A 23,177-nucleotide genomic window follows, 5' to 3' on the forward strand; every position below is an offset into this window, starting at 1 on the left:
TGGTGGCGAGCTCTACTCTAGCACCACTCTAGCTGACGCTTGGCATTGCGCATGGTGAACTTAGGCTTCAGTGCGGCTGCTCAGCCATGGAAACCCATTTCATGAATCTCCCAACTAACAGTTATTGTGCTGACGTTACATTCAGAGGCAGTTTGGCACTTGGTACTGAGTGTTGCAACCGAGGACAGATGATTTTTACTGGCTACGTGCTTCAGCACTCGGGCGGTCCTGTTCTGTGAGCTTGTGTGGCCTACCACTTTGCGGCTGAACAGTTGTTGCTCCTAGACTTTTCCACTTAAGTGATAATGCCAGAGAAGCTGGTGTTAGGAGAATATATTGGCCAATATATCCTCCAAACACCGGCTTCGAGGGCATTATCACTTTCATACAACGGGGGTTACCAATACATTAAAATAATGATTTACATATTTTCATTCAACTTTATTTTGATGAATTTATTCATACTATTTCATCCTTCCACAAGATACAGTCCCGACACAAATCTAGGGTTGCTACCCAAGCCAGCTGGTTGTTCGTTCTATCGGTTCGGTTGCCAGAGACACGACCCAGTTAAGTCTTTTTGTTCTGTATCTATGGACGCGACCGAGTTGTTTGTTCTAAATGTTCTATTGCCATACTGGCTGGCAACGTTCTTATCCCTTGTTGCTAGCTAGCAAACTACATCAGACTTGCAGTCACTTCAAACAGTGCAGACAGAATAACAAAAGTAGCTGCATTTGTTTAAACTGTTTTCTAGTGACATTTAGTTGGATACATCCATAACAATGCGCTAATGATGCTCGATTTCAGCTGGCATAGAAAATGTGCTCTCCTGTCAGGACACTGTTGTTCAGAGGAGCTAGCCAACACAATCCCTTCAAACTGAAGCTGGAAAGACTGCAAACTAGATACATTTAATTTTAACAGTTTGCTATTGATATTTTTTTGTATATTCTTTGTATAAAAATGATGTTGATTCATGATTTCGAATGGCTGAGAAAAAGCTGCCTGCTTGTCGGTCTCATCCTGAGTCTCGACACATTCATTACTATGAGACAGCTGGAGATTGAATTTGAATATTGTAACAATGTTGCAAATGTCAGAGAGACAGACAGCAAGGTTTAAATCTCCGCTGTTGAAAACAACTAAATGTTAGTCTAAAAGAAATGTGAGATAATGTCTACGTGCCCTTTACAGTGGAGATCAAGTTTATAAATTGCCCAGCTGGGCTAATGAGACAGTGGATTGCTCAGTCAGATGGAACAGAGTAAATACCCATTTTAACGTCATATATTTAGCAGATGGGAACTTGTGGAATAGACACCGGCTGGAATGCAGTTTTAACCAATCAGCATTCAGGATTAGACCCAACCGTTGTACAATTCACAATAACAGCACTTACAGTTGACCGGGGCAGCTCTAATAGGGCAGAAATTTGACGAACTGATTTGTTGGAAGGGTGGCATCCTATGACGGTGCCACATTGAAAGTCACCGAGCTCTTCAGTAAGGCCATTCTACTACCAATGTGTCCTCGATTTTTATACACCTGTCATCTACGGGTGTGGTTGAAATAGTTAAATCCACTAATTTGAAGAGGTGTCCACATACCTTTGTATATATAGTGTATCTGCAACAAAGCAATTTGTTGGAAAACATGCATTTTTTTTTGTTGTGCTGATTTTAGATATTAACATGAAAATATGTCGCCAATTGGATGGAAACCTAGCTTGTAATGTCTTTGACAATGTTTTAAATGTATGCAAATTGTGAAGTTGTCTGTAACGTATTTTCAGGTATGTGTCAGATCGCAGGAAGACTTAGCTGTCTCTATTGACGTTGGCTAATGGGGATCCTAATAAAAATCTAAAATCCTAAAAAGTGGTGGTGAGAAGATCATGGAAAGACCAGATATAACCCTTGATACATGACTTTTTACTGAGGGTTAAGCTATTAGCTGCAAACTCCCAGCCATGACATAGCCTAGTAAAGCCAGAGGGCAGCATGACAGCATGACCCTGCGGGGATTAGCAAGTTAGCGTTGTGTTATCGTGTTAACGTGTTGTTAGCCCTGGTGGCCGTGGCTGTTCTTTTACCCCAGCCTGTGGCGTAGCTAAGCGCCCTAAGCCTCGCGCCCCACCGAGGGGTCACCCATATGGTGCTCAGGAACGCAGATGGCTTCTGGTGTAATACATGGTAACACACGGTAAACACACCAGGGACCAGTCTGGACGTGTGTGTGTAAGTACGTGCGTGCGTGTCAGACAGGAGTGTGTTTACGAGATAGTGGACTTGTCTGCTGGCTTAACCTATTTACTCCTGGGAGGAACCTGTGTGTGCTTTTCTCTGTTGACTTGACCCTGTAGGAGGATAATAACCAGCGCACATGCATCAATTGCAATAAGCATTAGTGACCCTCTTTCAATATATATTACAGTATACAGAGTTCTTGGCTTGTTAGCACATGATTTTTGGTACATTTGTCAAATCACAACATTGTGTGCAAAGTCATAGGCGGTCATGCCAGAGAGTCTGCGTTATGTTTTTTAAATGTATTTATTTAACTAGGCAAGTCAGTTAAGAACAAATCCTTATTTACAATGACGGCCTACCCCGGCCAAACCCTCCCTTAAACCGGACGACGCTGAGTCAATTGGGCGCCGCACAATGGGACTCCCGATCACGGCCGGTGTTGATACAGCCCGGGATCGAACCCGCGTCTGTGAGGACGCCTCTAGCACTGCGATGCAGTGCCTTAGACCGCTGCGCCACTCAGGATAAATGTCGCATTGCTGTAATTTTCCAGTTAGCTTTGAAACTCTCATACAGTGCCTTGCGAAAGTATTCGGCCCCCTTGAACTTTGCGACCTTTTGCCACATTTCAGGCTTCAAACATAAAGATATAAAACTGTATTTTTTTGTGAAGAATCAACAACAAGTGGGACACAATCATGAAGTGGAACGACATTTATTGGATATTTCAAACTTTTTTAACAAATCAAAAACTGAAAAATTGGGCGTGCAAAATTATTCAGCCCCCTTAAGTTAATACTTTGTAGCGCCACCTTTTGCTGCGATTACAGCTGTAAGTCGCTTGGGGTATGTCTCTATCAGTTTTGCACATCGAGAGACTGAAATGTTTTCCCATTCCTCCTTGCAAAACAGCTCGAGCTCAGTGAGGTTGGATGGAGAGCATTTGTGAACAGCAGTTTTCAGTTCTTTCCACAGATTCTTGATTGGATTCAGGTCTGGACTTTGACTTGGCCATTCTAACACCTGGATATGTTTATTTTTGAACCATTCCATTGTAGATTTTGCTTTATGTTTTGGATCATTGTCTTGTTGGAAGACAAATCTCCGTCCCAGTCTGAGGTCTTTTGCAGACTGCATCAGGTTTTCTTCCAGAATGGTCCTGTATTTGGCTCCATCCATCTTCCCATCAATTTTAACCATCTTCCCTGTCCCTGCTGAAGAAAAGCAGGCCCAAACCATGATGCTGCCACCACCATGTTTGACAGTGGGGATGGTGTGTTCAGCTGTGTTGCTTTTACGCCAAACATAACGTTTTGCATTGTTGCCAAAAAGTTCAATTTTGGTTTCATCTGACCAGAGCACCTTCTTCCACATGTTTGGTGTGTCTCCCAGGTGGCTTGTGGCAAACTTTAAACGACACTTTTTATGGATATCTTTACGAAATGGCTTTCTTCTTGCCACTCTTCCATAAAGGCCAGATTTGTGCAATATACGACTGATTGTTGTCCTATGGACAGAGTCTCCCACCTCAGCTGTAGATCTCTGCAGTTCATCCAGAGTGATCATGGGCCTCTTGGCTGCATCTCTGATCAGTCTTCTCCTTGTATGAGCTGAAAGTTTAGAGGGACGGCCAGGTCTTGGTAGATTTGCAGTGGTCTGATACTCCTTCCATTTCAATATTATCGCTTGCACAGTGCTCCTTGGGATGTTTAAAGCTTGGGAAATCTTTTTGTATCCAAATCCGGCTTTAAACTTCTTCACAACAGTATCTCGGAGATTTGTCTTCCAACAAGACAATGATCCAAAACATAAAGCAAAATCTACAATGGAATGGTTCAAAAATAAACATATCCAGGTGTGAAAACTGCTGTTCACAAATACTCTCCATCCAACCTCACTGAGCTCGAGCTGTTTTGCAAGGAGGAATGGGAAAAAAGTTCAGTCTCTCGATGTGCAAAACTGATAGAGACATACCCCAAACGACTTACAGCTGTAATCGCAGCAAAAGGTGGCGCTACAAAGTATTAACTTAAGGGGGCTGAATAATTTTGCACGCCCAATTTTTCAGTTTTTGATTTGTTAAAAAAGTTTGAAATATCCAATAAATGTCGTTCCACTTCATGATTGTGTCCCACTTGTTGTTGATTCTTCACAAAAAAATACAGTTTTATATCTTTATGTTTGAAGCCTGAAATGTGGCAAAAGGTCGCAAAGTTCAAGGGGGCCGAATACTTTCGCAAGGCACTGTAGACTAGCTCTCATGTCTCAGCTACCGTTTGGGTGCAAATCGTTACTCATATTCTGAGTTCACCATCACTGGCAACGTTAAATGGAACGGGAAAAAGAGAAAGACAAAACACCTTGCCTGACCATGTTTGCAATTTTCCAGTAAATGTAGATCCTATTGATTCAGTCAATCTGATCGTAGCACTGGCTTATCTTACTTCCACACTCCCCTCTATAAGTCCCTTGAGCTCCACACACCGATAGCATCTCCTCCATTCTGACTCACTATCATCTCATTCATTGGTTCCGATTCACTGGGCCTATGAGCAGAGGCCGCTCTGTTGCTTTCAGAACAATCCTTAGGGTGAGTCCCAAATGGAACCCCCATGGGCCCTGGTCAAAAGTAGGGCACTATATAGGGGTTCTGGTCAAAGTAATGCACTTTACAGAAAACAGCGTGGCATTTGTGACGCACACTCAGTCTGACCCCCTGCCTGCCCAAGAAGCAGTAAGCTGAGGAAATGGTGTTGCCCGTTTTATTACAAAAGGACTTCCAGCACCAACTGGGGTGAGGTGATGTACTGTAGCCTAGCTTAGCCTAGTGCATCAATAGTCTCTCTCCTCCTCTCACCCTGGAAAGATTCAGAGAGCCCGTTTGGTGTTGAGACACAGAGGTACGTTGTTTCAGTGAGGCACTCTTTATCCCGGGCCGGAGGCACCACCACTCAGGCAAGCTGCTCAATGATTTATTGCTGCTGAAAGCACCGGAGATGAGGAAGAGAAGCGAGAATCACCACACACTGATGAATTAGTTCATATTAGCCACATGGCTAAAGCGCCACCTCGTAGTAACCTGCTTAAGTGCTCAGGCCCCCTTTTACATAATGAATGTGTGGGAATGAGACTAGATTGATATTTTCTGTTGATTTAGAAGAACAGGAGCTCTCCTGGTGGATGTGTGTGTCAGTTGTTTCTGCCTAGTCTTAATGAGAAATAAGTGTCAGTTCCTCACTTGTGCCAAAACCCATATTCACTGTGTGTGTGTGTGTGTGTGTGTGTGTGTGTGTGTGTGTGTGTGTGTGTGTGTGTGTGTGTGTGTGTGTGTGTGTGTGTGTGTGTGTGTGTGTGTGTGTGTGTGTGTGTGTGTGTGTGTGTGTGTCAGTGTAGAGCAGGGATCTGGCTGATTGAAAGTTATGAGACCTGGAAGTTTGAAAGTTTGTGTGTGTTTTTGAAGAGCTGGGAGCTGGCTGGGTATCAGAACTGGCAAGTGTGTGTGTTGTGCATGGAGGCCAACCTCCCACCAGCACCCACGTCATCACTCTGCAGTCAGGTCCATCTCTAGCAATGCGAGACATATGGAGCTGGCCATACACAAGAAAACCATTTCAGCCATGAGTGTTGGCAGGCATGCAGATACCGAACTACAATATGCATGCGCATATTCACACTACATCACCAAAACACAACTCGATATTCTATCTGACTAGTTATCTGAGTGTTGGTGGCTGTTAATTGCTGTGCATATTATTCAAGCAAACTTTTAATAATGTGATCCTATACACAACACCGTTCCATTCACAACAACACATCATTTGGTCTAGGATCTATAGGCTAGCCACATGATGGATGCAATAACAATCATCCCTCAACTGAATAACTACTGCGATACAGTGGAAGTTAGGATTCCATTATTTATGTCTAAATGACCTGACATGGCATTGTGACTTCTCTTCTCCCCAGGAGGCAGACACAGATGACAACCAGGGCACCCTGGACTTCGAGGAGTTCTGCTCCTTCTACAAGATGATGTCGACGCGCCGCGATCTGTACTTGCTCATGCTCACCTACAGCAACCACAAGGACCACCTGGACAGCATCGACCTTACCCGCTTCCTGGAGGTGGAGCAGAAGGTATACAGGAGCAGAGTTGAAGCGTATGCAGGCAGGCTGTTAGGCAGAGAGGCACATAGACGCACACATGCATGCTGGCACACACATCCGTACACGGACGCACACACAGGTGCAAGCATGCAGGCACGCTGGCATGTACTCACACGGAGGTACTCACACGGAGGTACTCACACGGAGGTACTCACACGGAGGTACTCACACGGAGGTACTCACACGGAGGTATTCACACATACACACACACACGCACATCCCTAGATTGATCTATGGGGACATGGTCTATCTATGGGGACATGGTTTGGGTTAACTTTTATTTTGTTGGTCCCCTTTAAAGGCCAGTGCAGTCAAAACTCTGTTTTCCCTGTGTTTCGTATCTTATTGTACAACAGCTGATGTAACTAACAGTGTAAACATTTTTGATCAGGGTTATTTCCTGATAGTTGCTGGTTGGAAATACAATCTTCACAGGACCTTCTAATCAGCAGGTTTGCACAGGCTGGAGTTTCAGCTTACCATGGTGACATCACCATGCGGTAAATTGGTTAATAGACCAATAACAAAGACATTTCCAAACCTCTGCCAAAAACATCTAGTTTTCAGTTTTCCCCTCCCCACTCAGACCACTCCCCCAAAAAATTGGTTGTTGGTAAAAAGCCATTTTTGCCAATTTGAATAAAAATCTATTACAGTAAGGTAATTAATATGTTACCCAGAAATGATTTGATATTGATATAAAACGGCTGCATTGGGCCTTTAAGGCGTTTCTGTGACAGCCCTTTTTTGTAATGGCTTGACTGAGGCAAACATCTGAAGATTTGACTCTCAATAATGGTTAGCGACATGATCTACTTGTTGGAAAATTGTATAGTCCCCCCCCCCCTCCTGCCTGCTTCCATGTGTCAAAAATATGTTGGTCAACAGATTAGGGGGAAAAGCAAGGGATATTACTGTTTAATTGCAGTGAAAATCTAATTTTGACATTCTGACGCTCCAAGCTTTGACAAAGAGGTTTCAACCGTTAAGGGACAGATCGAAATGTACTGGGGGGAGGGGCAGGTTCAACTCAAGGTGTTATAAAAAAGAAATGCATCCAATGTTACAAATATTTTCACATGACCCTCCCCTTGTACAGTAAAATAAATGTAACACCCTCCCCCCTCATAGAATTAACTAATTAACTCAAAATAATGTTTACGACCACAAATAACAATAACTATAGCGACTCGGTCGGTGCCACCCAGAGCTATAAGCTAGAAGGTTGTGGGTTCGCCGACCAACACAGATGAGCTCACTCTCTCTGCCTGATTCATTACACTATGATCAGAGCTGGCTGCAGACAATGATCAGCTAGGGTGAAATCAGATTTTCAACATTTTGATGGCATATTTATAATGACAAAATATATGCAATTAATTTTCCACTTCCAGGTTTCTGTGTCAATGTACCACACAACCAATCAACAAAGCATACCGACTTCGAGCAATACAATATCATGGTTTTGTGTCGACAAAAATAAAATGCATCCCTCCCTATCTTGTAGGCTTACCCAGTATAGAAGGGATAACTTGACAATGTCAATAAAATTGTTTGTTGTTTCCTGACATTTAATCCTAGTACAATTTCCTTGTTTTTAGGTCAGTTAGGATCACCACTTTATTTTAAGAATGTGAAATGTCAGACTAAGAGTATAGAGAATTATTTATTTCAGCTTTCATTTCTTTCATCACATTCTCAATGGGTCAGAAGTTGACTTACACTCAATTAGTATTTGGAAGCATTGCCTTTAAAGTGTTTAACTTGGGTCAAACGTTTCGGATAGCCTTCCACAAGCTTCCCACAATAAATTGGTTGAATTTGGGCCCATTCCTCCTGACAGACCTGGTGTAGCTGAGTCAGGTTTGTAGTCCCTCCTGCAGCAAAGCACACCCACAACATGATGCTGCCACCCCCGTGCTTCACGGTTGGGATGGTGTTGCGAGACTCCCTCTTTTTCCTCCAAACATAACGATGGTCATTATGGCCAAACAGTTCTATTTTTGTTTCATTAGACCAGAGGACATTTCTCCAAATAGTACGATCTTTGTCCCCATGTGCAGTGGCAAACCGTAGTCTGGCTTTTTTATGGCGGGTTTGGAGCAGTGGCTTCTTCCTTGCTGAGTCGCCTTTCAGGTTATGTCGATATAGGACTCGTTTTACTGTGGATATAGATACTTTTGTACCTGTTTCCTCCAGCATCATCACAAGGTTCTTTGCTGTTGTTCTGGGATTTGTACTTTTCGCACCAAAGTACATTCATCTCTAGGAGACAGAACGCGTCTCCTTCCTGAGCGGTATGACGGCTGCGTGGTCCCATGGTGTTTATACTTGTGTACTATATTTTGTACAGATGAACGTGGTACCTTCAGGAGTTTAGAAATTGCTCCCAAGGATGAGCCAGACTTGTGGAGGTCTACAATTGTTTTTCTGAGGTCTTGGCTGATTTATTTTGATGATCCCATGATGACTAGCAAAGAGGCACTGAGTTTGAAGGTAGGCCTTGAAATACATCCACAGGTACACCTCCAATTGACTCAAATGATGTCAATTAGCCTAACAGAATCTTATAAAGCCATGGCATCATTTTCTGGAATTTTCCAAGCTGTTTAAAGGCACAGTCAACTTAGTGGTGTAAACTTCTGACTCACTGGAATTGTGATACAGTGAATTATAAGTGAAATAATCTGTCTGTAAACAATTGTTGGAAAAATGACTTGTGTCATGCAACCAGTAGATGTCCTAACCGACTTGCCAAAACTATAGTTCGTTAACAAGAAATTTGTGGAATGGTTGATAAACGAGTTTTAATGACTCCCGACCTAAGTGTATGTAAATTTCTGACTTCAACTATATATATATATATACAAATATTTGTAAAAGTGACCTGGATTGCACTATAAAGTCAGAGACTTATTTCCATTGTGGTTCTTATTTTTTTTTACATACATACATATACAATTACATAGATACAGACACATTACAGAGATGAGTATGAGGGGGTGTTTAAGTACAATTCTTCCGAGCTTGTTTGGCTGGTAGCTTATTCCTTCGATGTTTGGGGCTGCTGGTGAACCATGATGTGCAGGCATCATCAAAGTGACACTGGACCAACGCACACTAGCTAGGTTTCCATCCAATTGGTGACAGATTTTCATGCAAATATTCTAAAATCTTCATAAAAACAATATACAATTTCAGCGTTTTCTTTAGGAAAAGGAAGAATTTAATGTACCGGACATTTGGGAAATGTATCGGACATTCAGGTCCGACCTGGCGCAGTCAGCGCCATCAATAAACCAGGGATGTTGGCTTGTGTATCGGAGGACGCATGACTTTCATCCTTCGTCTCTCCCGAGCCCGAAAGAGAGTTGTAGCGATGAGACAAGATAGTAGCTACTAACAATTGGATACCACGAAATTGGGGAGAAAAAGGGGTAAAATTCAACAACAAAAAAGAAAGAAAAAAAAAAAAAGAAGAGCAAATGTAAACCAGGGAAAAAACACACTACCCTCCCCTGTGCGCAATAAAACCCACAAAACCCTCCCCAAAGCCCACTAGCTAACTAAATGGGGATGTACTGTATCTTCCCCCGTGAGTCACCCCGTAGAGCCTGCGCTAGGTGACAGACAGTCGTTTAATGGATTTGCCATTGGGTTCTGAAGCAAATGCTTAATAGTGCTTAAGCGCAGACACAGGCCCCTACAAGGCTATTAGAATTAGCAGTATCACTTCAAATGAACTTCTAAAGGCTTCAGGGGATAAAATGTAATATGGTTCTGCTGTGAAAAAGAGACAGAAAAGGAGCTGTAATTAGGAAATTGTATCCAATCTGTCGTATTTTTGGGCACGGAATTGGATGTTCCACTACTCCCTACTTTGTTGGGAAGCATTGAGGCGGTTTTGCGAGGTGATTTATTTGAAATGGGGCCAGGATGCAGCTGGGCTGTCTCTAGCTCTTCTCTCCTCTCTCTGCTGGCATCATTAGCTACAGCCTCCCCTCAGTTTCTCATTTTAACTGTGTTTACTAGCTCTCTCTTGGTGTGTGTGTGTGTGTCATTAGTCGTGTGTACTGGATACACTGGATACACATGGTATCAATGGATACACATGGTATCAATGGTGGTCAGTGCCGTTTAAGGTGAGGGAGGCCATTTTTACTTTATTTAGCATGGATATTGGATGACTGGAGCATGGATATTGGATGACTGGAGCATGGATATTGGATGACTGGAGCATGGATATTGGATGACTGGAGCATGGATATTGGATGACTGGAGCATGGATATTGGATGACTGGAGCATGGATATTGGATGACTGGAGCATGGATATTGGATGACTGGAGCATGGATATTGGATGACTGGAGCATGGATATTTTAATTTGATGACTGTCATTCGTATTCTATGTAACATCGATAGGTTTTGGCTACTACATGATACTCTCATTTTCCCTACAACCATCATGAGGTTGCTACAACCTAGCCTATGAATGAAAGATGGCTACATGTGTGCCTGAAGAAGCCTGTAAAGCCGAAACATCTGTGTACGCTATCCTCGATGCAGTGGGGGGGAAAGGAAGGAAGCCTTTATGCGGCATCTTCTTTATTGCGACCCGTTACACTTTTTTGTTTGTCCTTCTCCACAATGCAACAACCATAAGAAATAAGAAAATTATACGAATATAAAGTAAATGGCTTAATAAAATTGAATAATTTTTTGCATAAGTATAATATAGCAAGGCACAATTTATAGTCCAATATGTGTTTTGAGGAAGGGGGGGGGGGGGGGGGGGATTGGGGGAAAGTTTAAATTGTGCAGTATTTAGCAATCATAATAAGAGTGTGTGTGTGTGTGTGTGTGTGTGTGTGTGTGTGAATGAGTGTATATCTGTGTGGGTGGGTGCATGTGTGAGTGCATGTGTGCTAATGTGCGGCGAGTCAGTGCAGGTGGTCTGTCCTGTTCAAGTTTTAAGCAGTCTGATGGCTTGTAGATAGAAACTGTCTCTGAGACTGTTGGTATCAGACCTCATGCTCTGATACAATCTGATGGCTTGTAGATAGAAACTGTCTCTGAACCTGTTGGTATCAGACCTCATGCTCTGATACAATCTGATTGCTTGTAGATAGAAACTGTCTCTGAACCTGTTGGTATCAGACCTCATGCTCTGATACAATCTGATGGCTTGTAGATAGAAACTGTCTCTGAACCTGTTGGTATCAGACCTCATGCTCTGATACAATCTGATTGCTTGTAGATAGAAACTGTCTCTAAACCTGTTGGTATCAGACCTCATGCTCTGATACAATCTGATTGCTTGTAGATTGAAACTGTCTCTAAACCTGTTGGTATCATACCTCATGCTCTGATACAATCTGATTGCTTGTAGATTGAAACTGTCTCTGAACCTGTTGGTATCAGACCTCGTGTTCCGATACGGTCTGCCCGACGGTAAGGGAGTGAACAGCTTGTAGCTGGATTGTATGGGTCCGTTGATGATGCTGCGGGCCTTAATCAGGCACCATTTTGTGTGTGTGGTGTATATTAACTCTCCCATCTCTGCCTCAATACCATTGCCCAAAATGTGTCCACTCTACACCCTCGTAAGCCAAACCCATTTATCCACATTTACCCACTTCTTAAAAATGCCCTGAACCTCTCATGATGAGGCATTGGGAATTGGAGCAAAACCACAGTCAGTAAGCAGTTTGATGTCAAATCCCTCATGTTTGAGAGTGAGCAGTTGTAAGTGTCACAACAGAAGGGAGAATTAGCTATTTTGCTGGCTAGTTGCTCATTCTGTGGTCGAAATCCTGTTTACCCCTTCAACAAGTAGACCAAGCCACTTAGCCAAAGCCTCTCTCTCCCAGTGCTAAGCGGTAACCACAAACATATTGGCCTAGTAGTGTGCAGCCCTGTACTGGGAAAAAACCTGGCACCGAGACAGTCTGTTTCTTCAACAACTTCCCCCACCCATTTTGCAACGGCCTGACGATGATCAACATGGATGGGAATCTGATCGACCAGTCAGCCGGTTTAAAAGGGCCAGCTGTTGGGCGGACAATCGGATTCCAGCACAGGGATGGGGGACAGAAGCCGCATGTGAGGACATCTCCTAATTGGATTAACAGGACTTCCCCAACCCTCCCTATGTTTACTGTTATGGAGGGGGGATTTGAGGAGACGTAGTTAATTATGGGTACTGTCGTCAATCTGCGTTTCTTACTGTTTGCTTATGTGTTTTTGTTTGTCTTTTTGTCCGTTTTGTAGATGACCAAGGTGACCAAAGACCATTGCCTTGAGATCGTGAACAAATTTGAGCCCTGCTCCGAGAACCAGAAGCAGGGAGTTCTGGGTATTGATGGTAAGAGCTCTCTTATTGGTCCCCTTTTCGATTGTCCTTTTATCAGTCAGATGTTGAATGTCTCACCATGCTCTGAAATTCAGCTTTTCCAACAGCCTATTCATATAGACTCCCTGAACTCCCCTCCAGTGATTATACAAAAAAACATGTGTTTATTGTTCATCTCTAGAAAATCCAAATAGTTTAGAAGTATTTGTATAAAAAAATGGATGCATGAAATGTTGGCTTGTAATCATTGATTTTTTGTTGTTGATCTGTCCCTAAACTCACAGACATACTCTTCGCATTGTCTGAACTTGTCATTTTAGTGAGCGAATACTTAACATTTGTGTACTGTCAGTTTAAATACAACATCTACAGACCACATTCATGTATCTGTTTCTCTATCATATTCTCTTTTCAGAATACATCTACAATATTGATACTTTATATGCCCAAAGGAAATCCCTCTAGGAACTCAACCATGGTCAAATCACCCTGAGATCCACTTTCATGTTCAACACATCTGCCCCATTCCCCTCAATCCCACCCCTGTCTCCAACATGTCTCCAACACATCATGATTGATGGCTCCCATGTGGTCCTCTTCAGGGTTGCATTCACTAGGCACCAAAGGAACGAAAATTGACTGAAACAGGGAGGGGACTACCTGGACTTGTCCAATAAGGATCGTTCATCTTCATTTTCAGTTGCAAAATGTTGTAAAAAAATGTTCTGTTTGTGTGTGACCCAGGTTTCACCAGCTACATGCGCAGCCCGGCAGGGGACATCTTCAACCCGGAGCACTACGAGGTGACCCAAGACATGTCGCAGCCGCTCTGCAACTACTTCATCGCCTCGTCCCACAACACCTACCTGATGGGCGACCAGCTCATGTCCCAGTCCCGCGTTGACATGTACGCCTGGGTGCTGCAGGCTGGCTGCCGCTGCGTGGAGGGTCGGTGGAAGAAGCCGTTCTCTCCCTCATGAGCACACACACAGACACCCAAAGATTTGTGTGTGAAGAAACACATGCAAGCAAACACATGCAAATACATGTTTGCAAGGAAGCATGTACCCGTGCACATATACACACGCAGGTTACCTACAGTGTTACAAATATTCACTATGTCTATCCTCACAGTCAGTGACTGTAATGGGTCCCTAGTAAGTTATACAGTGTTACAAATATTCACTATGTCTATCATCACAGTCAGTGACTGTAATGGGTCCCTAGTAAGTAAAAGAGCATGTTTAAAGTAATAACACAGGGCTATTAACTGTCTGAGTGCCCTTCCCTTCTCATGGTCGCTCCTCTCATTCGCCCCTTTCTTCTTATTCCCCTCCACTGAAGTGGACTGCTGGGACGGGCAGGACGGAGAGCCCATCGTGCACCACGGCTACACGCTCACCTCCAAGATCCTCTTCAAAGACGTCATCGAGACCATCAACAAGTACGCCTTTTTGAAAAACGAGTAAGTGTGTCGCTGCTTTGATTTTCATCTCTTTCTTCTCCTTTTGTCCGTAGATACTTCAGCTAGTTTCCCAGGTTTCAACCACCTGACAGAAAGTGGGGCTTTTATGGCACATGGAAAATGAGGTCCTGAGACATTCGCTCGCACATAATCTCAATTCACAACTCTCCCTTATGCCGTGTCTTCATCCTGAGCCTATATAGGAGAATGCGTGGGAATGAGACGTTGAATTCAATTGCCGCCAGTATGGTGTTTCATGAGATAGGGGTCTGATGAGAGTTTTTTTTTGTCATGCACGCAATAGCGAGCCTAACAACATTGTGCGTTTATGCTAATGCTTGCAGTATGACATTCAGATGTAGTCTACTTTACCGTAGGGTATGTAAATGCATTAGATACATCAATGAACAAGGCTCATGGTAAAAACATTTATTTTTATTGAATTATTATAGTCATTTATAAATCACAAACTATTAAAGATAATTATCTCCTAATATTCCTTAAAACAAATAGGTGGTTCTCAGTGACTCAGTCTCTTTCATTGAATTGTTTTTCTTGAACAAAGCAAGCATACAAATTGATGCTCCACTAGAATGAAATCTATCAGACTACACAACGAATCCCTGGGATCATAGTTGAAAAGCATTGCCAGACAATGTAGTGTTTTGAGTAGGACCCATAGCAATTGCAGTCTAACCCACACACATGTTTTTGAGGACAGAACAGGGAACGTCGGCGACCATCATGTCTTGGGTTATGATGGGCTGTGTTGTGTGCCTTAGTAGACAGAGAAATGCAGGCTTGACACTCCTACAGGCTTACTGGAACAAGCAAGTGTTTCTACATGACCTGCTTACACACACACACACACACACACACACACACACACACACACACACACACACATACCATCAGAGATGCAGTGCTACTGTAGGTGATAATCCAATCAAGATGCACGTGAGTCTGCATGCATATTTGGGTGATCTTTAGTGCAAGACTATTTGTACATAATTGTTTGAACAGCAAGGAACGTATTCAACTTCAGAGAATGTTGTACATTTCTGAGGCACTTCAAAATCACATTTCAGAGGGTTGAAGGTGATGACATTGGACTGAAACTCTAGTGACAAATTGAAAACCCATGTCTTAGTCATCGACTGTCTGAGTAGTGATAACCCAGTGCCAAGGCTGTACCATAGATGTCTGACACGATATAGATTGATGGCTTTATCTCTGGCTGTACCTGAGTCTTTGTCCTCCAGTCTCAGACGTTGTGATAACCCATGTCTGTCCCTGTCAGCTACCCAGTGATCCTGTCCATAGAGAACCACTGCAGCGTCCCCCAGCAGAAGAAGATGGCCCAGTACCTGGTGGAGGTGATGGGCGACAAGCTGGACCTCTCGGCCGTCAAGGCAGACGAACAGGGCCACCTGCCCTCCCCAGACACCCTCAAAGGGAAGATCCTCGTCAAGGTAAATACTTTGCATTCGCATATTCACACACGCCCAGACACACACACACAGAAGTATTATTCTTAGCAGCTAGCCATAGACCAGGGGTCTTTCCACCATCCGTCCCAGAGAGGAGATCTACTGGGTGTTCAGGCTTGTGTTTCTTCCCAGCAGTTATACACTTGATACAGCGAATTGTGGATCTGCGGACTATTGAAATAGAATTCTTGGTTGGAACAAAAGCCTGCAGGCTTGGACACTAACCCTTGTCACATTACAGAAAGGGAGGAATATTGCCAAAAGCAATACATCATATTAGAAACAAGCAAATTCATTTCTAAAAAAAGGTGAGGCGCCTGAGTTCCTTCCTTCTCGCTACATAAATGGTGTTGTGGAAATTGTGGAAATTGTTCAACCTGTAGCTGACTTCAGGCACATCAGACTGCTATGGGTCAATGGGCACTTCTAGCGCAAGTTACCACACTGTTCTAAATACAGCCTCAACTCCACACGTCTTCCCCGGACAGACAGCTTAAGAATCACTCTGATTTGGCCCTAGTGGGTCTTCGGAAGTAGTCCTCTCCTTCATGCCCTCTGACCTTGAAAGGACGTGACTGGCCAAATCAATATGGCTGACAGCTATCCAGCTTTTTTCTTTTCATTATCACTAAAGAAAGGAGACAACGAGAGGAAACCTTTTAAGAGTGCTAAGACACATGCATGTCTGCAACGAACTGAGTTGCCTCCATCAACTCCACATTAGCAGACAAGACAGAACAGCCAGTTTTGAAGTTAAGGAGGGTTTATTGATGCCAGGTGCTTTAGTGGAAGAAGGCCCAGTACCAAGGCCTGGTTGGCATTCACATCACACTGCCATGTGGCAGCTGTCCAGTAGAGCTGCGTGTGATTGTACTATAACATCACTCCTACATGATCATTTGGAACTGGCTGAGGGGGATGGATTTTCTCATTTGATTGTGGATCATTATAGTTTTGTCTGTGTTTCAATTAACTGTCAATAGTGTGTGTGTGTGTGTGTGCGCGTGTGTGTGGCCCCGAAAGAGACCGCTTCTTATGATGGTTCTAAAACATTGCATACCAGAAGCACACTAGGATGTTTAACACAGCACTTAAAGGAAAACTCCCCCCGAATGATTTTATCATATCGGCTGGACTTCTGTATATTGAAAGGTAAATGTCTGGAAAACTTGATTGCTGACATGCAAAACATTTTGGAACTATATCAACAATGGACTAAAGAAACAAATACCAAAAGTATTTGGGTGGAATTGGCCTTTAACTCATTCCACTCCACTCACAACGTGCACACTGCTTGCGAAACTGTCCGATGACACTAAATGCAGCCATTTTCGATCAATCCTGGAGCCAGAACAGAATCCACGCGGCTCTCCATTGAATAATATAATATCACAGCCTCGGACCTCGTTATTGACCATGGTTGCTGCTGAGAAAATCAAACAAACATCCCCTCGTTGAACCTTGGAAAACCGGCGACCGGCAAAATGGAGACCAATCCTTCACTGCTGCATCGATCCCTGACATGTTTACCCCTCTATCCATCAGCGTTGTCTTTTCAACTGTCCCTCTCGTAGAGTATAAGGCTGCTACTCAGCCGGGCCGCTTGTGTCATTTAATCAAACCGTTACTGGTTAACAGCATGTTTAGAAAGTGTCATTTTACAGGACAAAATAGAAATGCATCATGTAGAATAGACATTCTTCTTTGTCAAGGAGAATAGGCATTTGTGCCAGCTTTTATGTATGATATTTCTATCTACAACATGACACCATTCTGAACACTACCCCAGATATACTGGTATGGGAACAGTCCCTAGTGGCTGCTGTAGCTGTTACGGCTGGTACACCTTTAGCACTCAGGAGGAAAGCCTAATGGTTCAGATTGGGGAAATATAGTGCAAAAAGCTACACCCTTTACTACACACCATGTTAATAGCACTCAGCACCTCTGAGCAATAACAACCCATTTGGTGTTTACACTGAATTAGACAGTATTATGTTATGAATATCTAGTCCAACCTAAAATGTCAAATTCAAAGCCGAACTGACCCACACACTGGCATACAGATGAAAAGGTCCTAGAATGGAGTACAGGTCAGTTTGTTTACCCATCCCTAATGGTTCAGGTAGAGGATTGAGGAGGGTTACATGATTCTACACCTGGCCTACGGGTAACATCTACCCAGAAACTCATGAAATGGTGCTACTTGGTGCTACTTCATTAGAGCATGCAATCGAAAAACAATTTGCAAAGAAGTATGAACATGTGCGATTCTTATTGATCCTATTCAGGTATTCCATCCCTCATACAGAATGTTTTTCTTCTGTTTGGTGCCTAATAAATATGACCCACATATTAACGGCACTTTTGTCCGCCAGGGCAAGAAGCTCCCGCCGAACATCGACGAGGACAACGAGGAGGGCGACGTGACGGATGAAGACAGCGCTGACGAGATGGAGGACGACTGCAAACTGATGAACGGAGATGTAAGGACCCCGCCCCTTCTCCTCCTCCTCCCTCCATTTACCCATTTGAATCCCTCCATCTCTGCGGTCGATCTATTCTATATTGAAAATAATACAATATACAATACAGACCGAAATATACTGTATTGTATATTGTGCTGGATGTTGTTTGTTCCTAATTGGAGTCTAGAAACAACCCCAGTATGTTTGTCGTTGTTATTATTGTATCATTATCTGTGCTGGTAAATGTGCATTCGTGATTGTGGGAATGCATGTTTATGTCAGGGATAAGATTTCCGTTCCCGTTTTGTACTTGATGAATGATGTCCCAATTAAGCATTAGCCCGTGTCCGTTGTGGCCCCCTCCTCATGTCTCGTCTTCTCTGTCTTAAAGCTCTGTTGTTCCCGCTGTGTACCTATCTCTCGCTCTATCTTTTCATTGTCGTCCATGCATTCTGAAGTGGAAGGTACTATAAAACGTGGTCCTTCTCAGACTTCTTTAAACATCACCCCGCCCCAATCATATCCTATTTAACACACATATGTGCACACTACACCTGTGACTCTGCTGTCCAATGCCAGTGCAGAGGTATTTATGAAACCATAAACCATAGAATCGTTAGAAGGGACATGGGAATTCTATTTTTGTATGAAACCTTAGTCAAAGTGAGAAGCTTTACCATGACCAATGGTGTAATTTTTAGGATACGTCCCAATTTCTCTCAGTGGTTGCTTCTCCTTGTCTCCTTTCCCTCCTCACTGATATGACAAGATAGTTGTCGTTAAGCCCATTACAGTTAGTGGTCCTGAAGGTGTGATAAATAGTATGTATATTATGTGGAAGGAAACAATTGAAGACTGCTTGGATAATGTAGCTATTAGCTATGTACATCTGTTTTGATTTGTATCTCAGGACATTGTCTATGTACATGTTGAGACCGATGACAGGAGTTTGTTTGTGGTGTAACTCTCCCATCTAGTGGTAGAAGCATGCAAGTGGTTTCAGGTCCAACTTCCATAGTGCTCTCTTTTGACACTATACAGGATACAGAAGATTTCCATGACATAGACTGACCAGGTGAAAGCTATGATCCCTTATTGATGTCACTTAAATTAGTGTAGACCGGGTAATCCCAAACTGGGGTACGCGTAATGCCGTAGGGAGTACGGACAAATAAAAATGTGATTGACATTTATTTTTTTACTCACATTTTCAAACAGTCCATTTATATTTTCCAACGGGGCTATACGTTTGGGTGAGGTTTTTTTCTCACCTGAGTAGCCTCATTACACTGCCAAAAATTAAAATTCAACCATCTAGTGTTCAGCGAAATAACAACACAATGTCAACTACAGGTAGCCACCTAATTAACATCCAATCACATTAACCGTTACTCTCTCGCGGGTTCACTCTTGTGCAGACATTTAGAAACAAAACATGACACTTTGAAAAGCAAGCCACAGGAGTTTTTTGAGCGACAATATAGACGACTTTCGAGTAGTAAGACATATAAAAGCAACAGATACCATTAATCAGAAGGGGCTAGAAGCGTCTTATATGATGAGCTACCGAGTGGCTAGAACAGGCAAGCCCTATACTATTGTGGAGGACTTAATTGTTCCTGCTGCTGCGGATATGGCTTGGAAAATGCTGGGGGAAAAAGCCCCAAAAAACTATACAAACAATGCCTTCATCAAGCAACACTGTTTCACGACGCATCAGTGACATGGCAGGAGATGTTTTGAAACAACTACTGCTTCGCATACAAGCTGGATGAGTCAACAGACGTGGCACAGCTCCTGGTGTTTGTCCCTTACGTTTATGGGGGGTCAATTAAGAAAGACATCCTCTTCTGTAAACCACTGGAAAAGTACTGGACAGCTTTGTGACATCATATGGACTTTGGTGTTCAAGATATGTTGGTATTTGTCCTGTGGCCGCAAAAGCCATGACAGCGAGGTATAGTGGAGTGGTAACGTGATTGCAAGCAGTTACTCCCGACGCCACTTGGGTACACTGCAGCGTCCACCGAGAGGCTCTTGCTGCCAAGGGAATGCCTGACAGCTTGAAAGATGTTTTGGACACCACAATGAAAATGGTTAACTTTGTTAAAGCAAAGCCCCTGAACTCTGGTATATTTCTGCACTATGCAATGATATGGGCAGCAACCATGTAACGCTTTTACAACATACAGAAGTGCGCTGGTTATTAAGAGGCAAAGTATTTACACATTTTTTGGAATTGAGAGATCAGCTTAAAGTTTTCTTTACTGACCATAATTTTCACTTGTCTGACTGCTTGCATGATGAAGAGTTTTTCACACGACTGGCCTATCTGGGTGATGTATTTTCTCGCCTGAATGATCTGAATCTAGGATTACAAAGACTCTCCGCAACTATATTCAATGTGTGGGACAAAATGGAGGCTATGATTAAGAAGTTGGAGCTCTTTTCTGTCTGGATTAACAAGGACAACACGCAGGTCTTTCCATCCTTGTATTATTATTTTGTGTGCAAACTAACTCAAGCTTATGAACAATGTCAAATGTGATATAGCGAAGCACCTGAGTGAGCTGAGTGCGCAATTACGCAGGTACTTTCCCAAGGCGGATGACACAAACAACTGGATTCCTTATTCTTTTCATGCCCTGCCTCCAGTCCACTTACCGATATCTGAACAAGAGAGCCTCATCGAAATTGCAATAAGCTGTTCCGTGAAAATTGAATTAAATCAGAAGCCACTACCAGATTTCTGGATTGGACTACGCTCAGAGTTTCTTGCCTTGGAAAATCGCGCTGTTAAGACACTGATACCCTTTGCAACCACGTACCTATGTGAGAGTGGATTGATTCTCAGCCCTCACTAGCATGATGACTAATACAGGCACAGACTTTGTGTGGAAAACGATTTAAGACTGAGACTCTCTCCAATACAACCCAACATTGCAGAGTTATGTGCATCCTTTCAAGCACACCCTTTTGTGACAGGCTTACAATGATGATAAAAAACAACATTTGTGAGTGAGCTGATCCTAGTGCTAGATGGGGTACGCAGCTGGAGGTTGAATGTTTGAAGGGGTACAGGACTATAAAACATTTGGGAACCACTGGATGAAGGAGAGGACACAGATTAAAGAAGGATTTTAAGCCTTGAGACATGGATTGTGTATGTGTGCCGTTCAGATGGTGAATGGGCAAGACAACAGTTTTGTGCACCGGTTTGTGTCAAGAACTGCAACGCTGCTGGGTTTTTCACGCTCAACAGTTTCCCGTGTGTATCAAGAATGGTCCATCACCCAAAGGACATCCAGCCAACTTGACACAACTGTGGGAAGCATTGGAGTCAACATGGGCTAGCATCCCTGTGGAACGCTTTCAACTCCTTGTAGAGTCTATCCCCCGACGAATTGAGTCTGTTCTGAGGGCAAATGTGAGGGGGGATGGGACTCAATATTAGGAAGGTGTTCCTAATGTTTTGTATACTAAGTGTACATTAAATTACAATGAACAATATTACACAATGCCTAAGGATTGCACACAAAATAGTTTGAATCCAATATGAATGTTGTCAGTGCTCATAGAATTGTTTCTTTACTCTTTATCAAATAGTACACATCAGTACATTACAATATTGCAGATTGTCATATAAAACTAATCTCATTCTCAACCAATGAAATAGTAATGTTATATGCTGAAATATTCAGTGGTTTTAAATGGCACCCTGTTTCCTATAGTGCTCTAATTTTGCGTCTTTAGGCATAACATCAGGGTTTTTTTCCACATAAAAGTATCTACAAAAAATGCTTTTCTACAGTAGTGTCCATATTGTCTTTTCTCTGACATATTGCATGACCATTGACCAACCATTTATTTTGTAAATCAAAACAAAATGACGATCTTTCTTTGTTGCAATATATGGTTGTACTTAGACCCTGTAATTCTCTCTCGCCCCCCCCTTTCTTCACTTCCCCCCCCCCCCCCTCTCTCTCTCTCCTTCCTTTACCCTCACTCTCTCTCCCCCATCCCTCCCCCTCCCAGACATCCATGACCAGGAAGCAGGTAGAGAACGTGGCTAAGAAGAAGCTGGACAACCTGCTGAAGGAGTCTAAGATCCGTGACCGGGAGGACCCAGACAGCTTCACCATCGCCACCTTGTCCCCCACGGGGAAGCCCACCGATCAGTCAGCCTCCAAGGTAACAACCACGGCTCTGTAGACTAGAACTGGGTTCATATTCTATACTTTGAGTGTTTGCTTTAACCTGCCTGGACTTTTCTATTGGTTCCATTGCAACAGGCATGCTCAATCAAGCACAGATCCAGAATTTAAAATGATTTCAAATAGTATTTGAACCCCCAGGTCTGTGAAGAAATGTAGGCTACCGCACGCACACCCAACGGGGGTGTGAGTGGAGTGAAGAAGAGAGCCTCTGCACACTTATTCTGTCAGGGTTATACTACCTCTGTAAGTAATATGAAGGGACATTTCGTTAAGTACCACTGCAAGCCGGAGAAGCAACACTTATAGAACACTTATATAAGTATTCTGGGCGAACGTTTTGGTTTTCGCTGAGACAATCGTTCTTTTCCTCCCCTTTCTCTTATCGCAGAGATGCCCATTATTAGTAGAATGTTTCATTAGCATTGTAATTGAGCCCTTTCTCTCTCTCTCTCTCTTGCTCTCCTAATCATGATAAACATTAAGTAGTGTGGCCTAGCAGCAGCGGAGGGCTATGGCTGATTGAGGAGGCAATGCCTCCTGCCCAGGGTGCCTAATGCAAGCAACAGTACACACATATACTCGCATGCATGCAAGCAACCACACACACATATACACACACACACACACACACACACACAACACACACACACAGGCCAAGCGCGAATCAATTTCAATAAGGAGGACATTAGCATTCAAATTGGTCTCGAGGCATTGCTTATGTGAAGACAATAAACATGGTGAAGAAAATAGGTGTGTTTGTGTTTGT

The 23,177-nt window shown here is 43.2% G+C and overlaps 1 protein-coding gene across 8 annotated transcripts in view; it reads left to right on the forward strand.

The window, feature by feature from the left end:
* Positions 1 to 23,177, forward strand: part of plch2a (phospholipase C, eta 2a) — a 184,269-nt gene that overhangs the window by 127,536 nt on the left and 33,556 nt on the right. For all 8 annotated transcript variants that reach the window (XM_036946740.1, XM_036946741.1, XM_036946738.1 and 5 more), the window contains 7 exons: positions 6,219 to 6,389; positions 12,690 to 12,783; positions 13,516 to 13,719; positions 14,116 to 14,236; positions 15,537 to 15,708; positions 18,105 to 18,212; positions 22,230 to 22,385. In XM_036946740.1, coding sequence (XP_036802635.1) covers positions 6,219 to 6,389; positions 12,690 to 12,783; positions 13,516 to 13,719; positions 14,116 to 14,236; positions 15,537 to 15,708; positions 18,105 to 18,212; positions 22,230 to 22,385 — 1,026 coding nt within the window. The remainder of the gene's footprint in view (positions 1 to 6,218; positions 6,390 to 12,689; positions 12,784 to 13,515; positions 13,720 to 14,115; positions 14,237 to 15,536; positions 15,709 to 18,104; positions 18,213 to 22,229; positions 22,386 to 23,177) is intronic.

The sequence above is a fragment of the Oncorhynchus mykiss genome, chromosome 16 (assembly GCF_013265735.2).
Source record: "Oncorhynchus mykiss isolate Arlee chromosome 16, USDA_OmykA_1.1, whole genome shotgun sequence".
NCBI lineage: Eukaryota > Metazoa > Chordata > Actinopteri > Salmoniformes > Salmonidae > Oncorhynchus > Oncorhynchus mykiss.